The sequence below is a fragment of the Serinus canaria genome, chromosome 6 (genome assembly GCF_022539315.1).
Source record: "Serinus canaria isolate serCan28SL12 chromosome 6, serCan2020, whole genome shotgun sequence".
NCBI lineage: Eukaryota > Metazoa > Chordata > Aves > Passeriformes > Fringillidae > Serinus > Serinus canaria.
The window spans coordinates 27488245-27498760 of record NC_066320.1 but is presented as its reverse complement, the minus strand read 5'-3'; the positions used below and the strand labels follow the sequence as shown (position 1 = coordinate 27498760).

General features: G+C 39.3%; 1 protein-coding gene across 1 annotated transcript in view; it reads right to left on the bottom strand.

Moving 5' to 3' along the window:
• Nucleotides 1–211: 211 nt before the first annotated feature.
• FHIP2A (FHF complex subunit HOOK interacting protein 2A) overlaps nucleotides 212–10516 on the bottom strand; it is a 33665-nt gene continuing 23360 nt past the window's right edge. Inside the window, exons 13-17 of the mRNA XM_009087165.4 lie at nucleotides 9761–9851; nucleotides 7903–8046; nucleotides 5214–5354; nucleotides 4353–4456; nucleotides 212–4264 (exon numbers count right to left, since the gene is read on the bottom strand). Coding sequence (XP_009085413.1) covers nucleotides 4159–4264; nucleotides 4353–4456; nucleotides 5214–5354; nucleotides 7903–8046; nucleotides 9761–9851 — 586 coding nt within the window. The 3' untranslated portion in view covers nucleotides 212–4158. The remainder of the gene's footprint in view (nucleotides 4265–4352; nucleotides 4457–5213; nucleotides 5355–7902; nucleotides 8047–9760; nucleotides 9852–10516) is intronic.

The following is a 10516-nucleotide window of genomic DNA, read 5'->3' as shown; positions in this document are numbered from 1 at the left end:
GTTTCCCATTGTCCTGGGCAATGCTGATTCAGCCCAAGCCCTGCACAGCACAGCACAGGAAACGAGTTTATCCCAGAAGATGCTGTAGTGACAGACTCAAAATAAATGAGGACTTCAGGATCAAAGGCATGATGTAAAATGTTAAAACATTCTGTCTCAAGGTCACCCATACAAAAATTATTATGGATTCTGTAATAATAGAAGCAGTTGCTTCACTGAAATTAATTTATTTTGAGAATATCCCTTTTAATCCTCCATGCATTTTTTAGCACAAAAAGTTGAGTTTTATCACAACCTCCTTCAAAAACTTAATATTGTATGTCTGGTAATGTGGCTGTTTCAACAATTCCTCATTGGAAAATCCCACATCTGTGAAACCTTGGCAACACTGTTAGTAAGTGACCTACACAAAGTTTAATAGAAAATTTTTACTGAATATCCTCTGTTTAATGTAAACAAGGCAGGAGGCAAAACAAGGAGTATATATTTTATATAAGTACACTATTTTACAGGGCACAGAAAGCATTGAGGACATGGTTTGAAAACCCTGTATGATATGCAATATCAGATATGGATTTTCCATGTAGCCCCAGGTCTACTCCAGGACCCTTTAACCTCACCAAGTCCTTCAGGTTAGTATTTCTTCTAGGAGGACAAAGAGCACTGATAAAATGTCACCTGCAAGATTGCAGAGCAGGTTATGGTAGAAATTACCATGCATTTACAAAGCCATTCCATGATTACTTGTGCCCTGTAAAATGAAGTGTGGCAATCTTTACACTAATCATAGTGTAAGCAAGCTCGGGATTCTGGTCCTTTTATATATATATGTATATATATACATAGGTGATGTACAACTAGACTCAAGCTGTGCATCAAGTCACAGCTTTTATATTGCACAGACAAATATAGAGTAAGAACATTACACTGACAGAATCTGAATACCATGAATATTACAGTCATAGGAGAACCTAAGGACAAACTTGTTCTACCAGAGCTAGCACATGGCTTATTTCAAAAATTTCTAAATCAGAATCTAAATCAAATACATCCTATAAATGAAAAAAAAAATGGTGCTTCTATTTACACACATGTGCATCAGGATTAGAATGTGATTTGGATCTGCTTTTTGAAAAAAAAAATTTTTCTATCCCATCTCAAGTATTTCTCTCTAATACCAGTGGCCCCATTCTCTGAGGTGATGAGCATTTTCTTTCCCACTGACATCTGGAGGATCTGCACAAGCAATGAACTCTTCAGGCCAAGTATTTTCTCTGGTGGCCCTCTATGGGTAATAAATAACCACATACAAACACATGCACACAGAAACAAAATGGGCTCCTCAATGACATGCATTGATCAAAAAGGTGAAAACATGGACCTGAACTAACTTCTAATCATTAAAAAAAAAGTGCATGAAAAATATCTCCACAAAAATAATTAAATGAGTTCCATCTCTTAAGAAAGATTAAAGCACTTTTACAAAAATAAAGGTCATTGTCATCAGGTATGGTAATAAGGGTTTGTAGGCAGCACTCACAAAAGCATTTTAGCCTAAAGCAACTTTAAGGATTGCTTCACTCGTGCGAGGATGGACCTATGTCTTATAGATTTATCAACTAAGTAACATTTGGCTTGCAAGAGAACATCACCAATGTCAGTGGAGACTGAACAATCATAGCCTGAATTTAAGGGTGATCATACTTCTATCTACTTATTTTTCTCATGGACAAGCTTAAGGAGCTGTGTTTGCAGCTCTGCAGTGTTTTGCAGTAGAACACCACAGAGGCTGCAGCCTTTCAGGGTAATGAGTTCAGCCACCACTGAAAACAGCCAAACAAAGGAAGTGATGTTAATGCTTTCATTTGAGATCAGGCAACTCTTGAATGGCTTTATCAATTCTTATATTACTCGGAATGCTCATGCAAGTTTTGTCTAACATTTCGCTCACTTTCCTTCATAGCAGTATTATCACTTCCAGTTTCCACTGAAATTGGGACATTAAAGTATTCTGGATCATATGCTTAAAAAAAAAATAAATAGATGATTTGAGGAAAAAGTAATTAAGCTCAAGCAAAACCAACAAAGACCCAAATTCAGTAAAGCATCAGCATTTCTGCTCAACTGCTTAACTTTATAGATGTAAAAAGATTGTGATTTAAGGAAAAATACTTGAAATTAAACTTATGTTTTGCTGAATTATAAATAACAAATGTATGCATCAAACATCACTCTGCATAGACATCAACATGTTTTAAACTTATGTGTCAGGTATTAAGTAAACTCCGAATGTGGACTGTCTGCAATGCAGATCACTAAAAATTATTTGCTATATGCAAGGTATGTTTCTCAAGAAGAAAAATGAAGTGTAATTTTTTCAAATTTTGTCCTACTATGCTACTTGGACCTGAAAACACTTTGGAGCTAAATGCAGAAAAAACCCAACAGGTGAAGAGGTAAAACATGCTTTTGTTTGCCAGAGAAATGCAACAGTTTTTACAAAAGTGTCCCAGTACAGGGAGCTACTGAATACAGATTTTATCTGCAAAGCGCTTCCCCAGTTCCAGAACTGTTTTCTCCAGCTGAATCTGTATTGGAAGCTTTTACAGCAGGATGCTCTTCACTGGTGACAAGAATAAATTTAGCCCATTAACTGTGACACTGCTCTAATTAACCTGCTAACTTAGAAAGTCTCTTAACATCCAGCTTCCATAAATATTAAAAAACAAGACCTCAAAGGCATAGATAAAGAGCAGAATCTGATTCTAGGTACAGTCATGTAAATCCAGCGCAATTCTAGTGACTGAATAAATTAGTCCATGTTTGCATATGAGCAATGACATCTGAAATGGGCATTAGATGTGCAAACAGGGGGCAGGAAAGGAGGAAAGACAATGTAAACAGAAGGAGCTGAGCTCTACCTGGCCTTGTTTAAAGGAGGGGAAAGGGGTCCTACCCACAAGTGTGGGGAGCAGGACAAGTCACTTTGTGTGACTGCAAGGTCCAGCACAGCCACCTGGCAGTGAGGACCCTGTGGAGGGCAGAAGCAAAGCATCCTGAGGTGGCCTCTGCTTGCAATGCCACTGCCTGCCCAGGCTGATGGCATTCATAGGGAAAAGGAGTCACTGAGAGGCATTCCTGCATCCCAGCACTGTGAAAAGCAGGTACAAATTTTGGTCCTAAATAAGTTATCAATGCTTTAACTGAGTTGGCATCACTGTGATGGTTAGATAAGCAATAAAAATGTCTCTCAAAATAACAGAATGTTTATGCTGCCTATTTTCAAGGCACAAAAGATTCTTAAACCAATTCAGACTAATACCAATTTAAAAGAAATTAAAAATACTGTTTCAGCAACCACTACTGATGACCTATAATTAACTATAATGCGAAGGTGACAAAAGTCAAACAACTAAGAGTTCCTATGTAAAAAGCTAAAGCAAATCTATTTACATGGATGACCTGGAGATCAATCACTTGGAATGGCAGAGACAAACATGCTACAAACATGTACACATGTACAGATATATTTGTATTGGATGTGATGCCGAATCAGGATTAATTTCTTTAGTATTGATCTTAGACTGATAGATTTCTTGGGGTAAACCAATGAGGATTCAAGCTCAGAGTTGTACTTAAGATCTACCAAAAGCAAAATGATCCCTCATTAACAATCCTGTTGTATATAGATTGGTGGATTTCTTTTAACTTCTTCATTTTTAATAACACATGTTGCAACTATAGGTGTGTTTTTCTTTCAAACATCCAACTGAAAAGAAAAAGAATTAACACATAAAAATGTTATAAAATTAATTTGCTTTTTTAAAAGTAATATGGTCACAAAGAGCAAATTGGTGCACGTGAGCCCCAGGACATACACGAGCCCAAACTCTCTAAACACTGTCATCAGAATAACCAAGGTCTGATGGCTGTGGTTCTTCATGCAGCTTTTGCAGCTCTTCACACAGTGTCTAGAAATGCTGCCTACTGATTTCTCCCCAAATGCCTTTGATCATATTCCAAGTCCATTTGCAATCTCAACATCTGGTGAAAGGAACTTGTCTTCCCAACATCCCCTTTTGTGCCACCTTGCTGGGAGGCACCACCTTGTCTCTGGGTGTTGTCAGGGGCCTCCGGAGGTGACCGGGCCCGGGCTGCTCACGGCGTGGCTGAGGTGTGGTACTTGACAAAGGCGATCGCGGCCAGCTCCTTGCAGAACTCCTCCAGCACAATCACGCCCTCTAGTAACGTCATGTGGTCAATGCTGGGACAGGAAGAGAATTGCAGAGAATCAGACTGGCACACACAAACCCAGCCACGCATCTCGGAGAACGTGCAGTGTGTTTACTCACATTGGCCCTTCTGGCTCCAAGCCCAGCAGGCGTTTTCTGACCAGCAGAAGTTTGGGAGTGAAATCTGGGATGCGCTGGATTCTGACCATGAGGTCCCCGACGACCTGTAAAGCCCAGGCCATTAACACACAAAGTTAACACCTCTGCAGAGTGCCTGGCAGCAAGGTTCAATGGCAGCCACAGTGCCCACTTCAGCATCCTCAGGCTCACAGAACAACCTGCAGAGAGGCTGCTCTGCCCAGAAAGAAGGTGAGTGAGTGCAGAAAGCAAAGAAATACAAAAGCCTTACTTGCTCTTGTCAAATGGCATTACTTATTTTAGTTACATCAATGATTATTTTGTCTTTTTAAATGTTGACATAGACAATCAAACAGTGAATTCCTGGACCTAGGGAAAGCACACGGGGGGAGAGTGAAGGCTGTATTTTGGAACAGGAGGGCTGCTGGGGAGAAAGGGAGCCAAGCCCTCTGTTACTATTGGCAGCATCCTTAACAGGCTTCTGACCAGCTTAATAACAGCTGGTGCGTGGGGTAAGTGAGGGACTCTGACTGAGGACACTGCAGTGTGACAGGCACCCAGCCAGCACTTCTAGGATGCAAGTCTGGCAGGAAGAGATGGAATTGGAGAAGAAGGGGACTTTTGATAAATCCAGGACTTAACTGTCAAGAACACCCTTCATCAAAAAAAAAAAAAAGAGTATGAGCAGAGATATCCATGTAGGCCAAATCTTGATTCAAAATCAGCTTTCAATGACAAACATTTACCAAATTAAAATACCCAGCAACTACTACCCCTAATGACAAAGTTACTAAATGTATTATTGCTGTACAGCCATGTGTAATTATTGCTGTGTTTACTCACCCTGACAATCACAGAGAAGAGAGACTTGCAGCCAGAGGCGAGGTTGACGTAAGGATCCAAAAGGTATTCGTGTATATGAGGATGAGGAAACAGGGACAGTTTGGACAACACTGATGTAACTTGTAAATTTACATCATAGGGCTGCAAAAAGAGGGAAACACAGTGCTTTGTTATTTTCATGCAGGCTTCTTTTCATCCACCTCATGTTTATTTAACTATTAGAACTTTTTACACAGGGTTATGAATAAATAGACAAAAAGTTAGATTAGAATACAGGCTCAACCTCTGCTTTTCACAACAGCAGTGCTGTGAATATGACAATTGGGCATTAGATGTTATTATCTGTATTGTTGCTACAACCACTTGAAGCTTCTGCACACTTGTTTATTGCAGGGCAAGTTCTCTTCCCATAAAATATTTCTTCAGCTAAAGAAATAGCATGGAATCAGCCTAGATTAAACATCTGCTTGCTTCTCCTGGGAAATTGTAAAGTATATGAGCTCAGGAAATTGCCAGAGACAAATCCATGTTTACAGTAAATATGTTATTTCTCTTCTACTTTATTTTTTTCTGGGAAAGAACCACTGCAGAAGGCATGGCCATTTTGTGGCAGCAACCCATTGCAGATGGGACCAGTCCTGGACTGAGAAAGCAGCAGGAAATTCTGAGCTTCTTGTCTACCTCCCTTCCCCAAATCAATCAAATGGGAGAGGCAACACCGTCAGATGCTGGAAAATGCTTATCACTCAGAAGGAATAAAATAGTACCTAAGTTTCCAGGAAAAAAAAAAAGTGCCTATTTTAAAGGATTTAACCATTCTAGTAAGGAACTTATTTCCATGAAAGCAAGCATTTTCACTGCTTCATTTTATGGCTTCTTTATGTTTCAAAACTTTTTTTTTGCCTTTGATTTTGTCATCCCAGTGAAAACAAGCTGACATTTTAATTCAGCCCAGAATTTACAAAGTAGTAGAACCTCCATTTCTTCAGTGGCAAAACAGACTAAGTTGACAAGAGAGGGACAGACATTCCTTTGGCACACCTCTGTGTCAATCAACCTTGTTGATCTAAGTGGATTACATTTAATCTCTGACTGCATACTGGCAGTACTACCCTCACTGGCATCATCACACCGAGGAGGATTCAATGACCTCAAATTCTCATCTTTATGCTCTCCAGTTAGCATCCCACTGAAGAATAAGAGAACAGATTCTTCCCCTTTTCAGATCTGAGAGATTTGGATGAATTCAGCCTCAGATTAAGACAGATGCATTTAGCCATGTCTAAGCTCTCATTAGCTGACTCACCAGAGATCTGACACTTCATATACCTGCCCACACACAAACATCTCCTGCCATCTCAGATGATCCCAAGTATCTGCTGGTCTCTTGATGGTTCCAGAGCGGGTGGATCCTACAAGATCTGTGTTTTAACCACAACTTTTGGGAATATCTTGGACACCACAAAAATGACAACAGATAGCTGAGCTCAGGCACCTGAGTGGAGCTTTCAGTTCACAGAGCTGAGGGAGCTGAGTGATTCACTTTGCACTGAAAGAGACACCTACTTGCCTTTCAGCCTAAGAGCCCCAGGGACTACTGGGGCTGCTCTGACAAAATTTCCACTGACTACATATGCCCACATAAGTAATATTTAGGTATCTTATTCTTGAATTTGTTTCCACACACTATTGCATTGCAAAGTTGCCTCATAAATCTTTTGAAATGAAGGCACTTATTTCTTCCAGTCAGTGGCAGTTATTTCTGCACTTGGCACTCTAGCAATGGATTCATCCCAATCTCCTAACAAATGAAGCTTTCAGCCCCTGGACCACAGATGTTACAGGTAAAAGAGATCACTACATTCTGAGTTATTATTGCAGAGTTATTCTGCAGAGAGAGACAAAAATTCCTTCCATAAATCTATTCACTGCCTACCTAGCTGAACTGTAGGAGAAGGTCTTTAGAGCTGTTTCAGTCAGCCAATTCATTAGGAAGCTTTGAAGGTATGAGCATTATCTGGTGTTCACAAGAGGAGAAGGAAACAAAGGGGTAACACGTGCTGCATTGTTCTGACAGATTGCTGTTGTGATTCCAACTAATTGAGAGCATTAAAGAAAGCTGTTTCTTCACACAGAGCTTTTATTTCTGTCCATATGTCAGCAGACTCAGTTAAATGGCCCCATATCAGATAAATTCTAAAAAAATTCCCTGTAGCTAAAAAGATTAAACCCAGGAAATTTTGAAGTTCAGGAAATTAAAAAAAAAATCTTTGGGTACAGTCAGTTCCACAGAAATTTGTAATAGCAGGAGGAAGAAGGTAGTGTCTAGTACATGAGGTCTTTGAAACAAGTTACTTCACTTGTGTGCCTAAGCTATCTTCTGTCAGAAATGAGGTTAGTGAGAGCTACCCCTCTGCAAAGCTTTGTGGTATCACAGATTCATATCAGAGTGTTCCCATGAACACTCACAGAGCTGATCTAGAGGCTACTCCTGGCTTCCTGCACATGTTCCTTGTGCTTTTATATGTGCAAATGGCTCTTGTCAGGCTTATGACCAGGAACAGGCACATTACACAATAATAGGACACTATAATAGAGAGTGATGGGAATTCACAGGACCTGATGGTGATCAGCTCTTTAAAAGCGATGAAAGTATCAGAAATGGAATTCTTAACTTGTTTTTTCTTACCTGATCAAGAATCCGCCCCATTCTTTCAAACAGAACTTTCAAGAAGTGTCCTTCAAAAAATGACGCTTCTAAATTGCACTTTTCCAAAGACCTGGGAGATCCAGGCCACTCCCACCGTAAGCAAATGACACAATAATCCCGGAACTACAAAAAAGTAGTGAGGAAAACACACTTCAATCTCCATGGAAACTGTTCCATTTCCTTTGATAGTCCATACACCTTCAACCCATAATCTGTAGCTAAATTATAAATCTAAGCTCAAAAAGATCAGTCATTCTAAAGTAAACACTATCAGTAAAACCACTATCAGCAGGCACCTCATTTTCCTGGGGATATTGCTGCTGCTAGGATAGTCTGAGAAGCAATGAGTGGGGAACAGAGCTCCAAAAAAGCAGCTGGGGCCAAACACAAAGCAACACCAACAATACAAAACCTAATCAGGGTTCTTTTGAAGCAGGAATTGCATTCTTAACCATCTTCTTGCAAGTAGATTTCCACACTTCTACTGCATTATGTGTAGCTGATCTTGCTATCCAAACCATTCTGCTCCCTAATTCCCAGCACAGGAAAGGCACGTGTACATGCAGAACATACAAACTAAAAGTATTTCAGGGCTTCCTCTTCCCTCTCTTTGTTTCCTAACACCCCTGGCAGTCTTTCTCTACCTTGCCCCATATTTGCTTTGGGCTGCCTGATGCCTCACTTGCAAGGAATTACACCTTGAAAGGAGCACAAGTTGAAGCAGAGAAAATAAAGAACATAGGAAGAAATGGAAGCAAAAGAATCAGAAAACAGACTAAAAAATTCTGCATTGATTGTAGCTTGCCTACTACTGCAGGCTTCCAGGAATAGCAATAAGGAGGCAGAACAGCTATTTGGATGTAATAACAGCAACAGGCAGGGCTACTCTTAGGGGGGAAATATTTTAACAGTAGCCATATCATCGTCAGGAAGTGACAGAAACCAATTCTGCTCTCTAATAACTCCCAGTACACTCTTTTTCCCAAGACATGAATGAAAGACGAAGATGATAAGTAGTTTCTGGCATCCAAGAATACCACATAGGGGAATTTTACATCAACCTTTGTTTCCTTATTCTCTACTTTCTATTCCCTTTCTTTTCAGGAGAGACTACAGATGAAGCAATATAAATACAGAAATCCAACGTCCCATCTTTAGCAGCTGATAACATAATTCCAAGGTTATGGAATTTTTGAATTACCTACTAAATATAGCTTTCAGTTACTCTGTTCCTTTTCAAAAATTTTTCTATTCTAGAAGATTCACAGGGTTTCAATAAGAAAGCTGCAAACAAACAGTGACTGTCCTCTGACCAAGGAAACTGTGTTTGTAAAAGCAAAACTTGCATTTATTTCTAAACAGTAAATCATAAAGCTTTCCCTGCCAACCTCAACTCCCAGCTTCAAACCTGAATGCCTTAGGCTGTGCATTCCCTGAGATGAGCCTTTATTTGCAAAGTCCCAGATTGCATAACTCCTATGCAGCATTTTAATTTCTCTTTGGTTCTTTCAAACAGCTTGGCAGGCAATTCTCCAAGAGAATGCAGATAAATGCAGAAGCAAATTAAGAATCTATCTGCAGTTCAGGTTTTCTCTCACTGTATTTGTTATATGAATATTAATGCATTTAATGTCATCCATTATTCCCACTAGTGCAATACAAGGTGAATTCATCATCAAAAGATCTCCAAAGGTAAGTTTTCATTAAAAATGAAAATTGAATTTTCCCATCTTCCATTACCAAAAGATGCATTTAATAGGACTATTTACAGAACCATTTCTATATTCTCACCAGCATTTCAAACTCTCAAGGACTAAGGAAGAGTTCACTGACTTACTTGTCTGTGGGCATCTCTGAGGTAAGTATCATAACCTGTACCCTCCACATGGTATGATGACTTTGCTTCATCAGGTACAAGACAGAGAAAACTGAAGAGAAAAAAAGTACATTAATGACTATATTCCACAGAGCAGCAGATCAATACTTCCTCATCATCTGTAGCAGTGTACACACAATGCTGAATTGTCTGGCCAATTAGTCCACAGACTCTACCAGAACTTTATGTGAAGAACAGAGAACACAAAATCTAGTTAAGCCTACCTATTCCAACTACTATAGGTAATAACAAGGTATATACTTGCTAAGTTTTGTATCTGGCACTAGAGCATTTTCTGGGGAATCAGCAGACAGAATGGAGATTAAAGGGAATATTCATAAATAGATCAAGTATTTGCTAAAGGTCAGACTCCATCTTACTATAGCTGAAACGAAATATACTTGGGAATAAATGAGCCAAAAGAGAAGATGAATTATAGATAAAATTCTTCTTAACCTACTTCATGGGTAGTTTTATTTACCAGTTTGTTGAGGCAAAAAAATGAACATCTAAGACACACCAGGAGTATCTGCATATAAATGTCCCTGTTACAACTATAACTGCCTTTGTCAGGTGTGTAGTCAAATACTCTGTCCTTATTACTTCACCAATATCTGACATAAAATGCATCAGGAAATTCTGAATAATATTAGTAATTTTAAAACAAATAAATTAAACACATTGAAATTTCTGGACAGCAAAATAAAACCCAGTCTT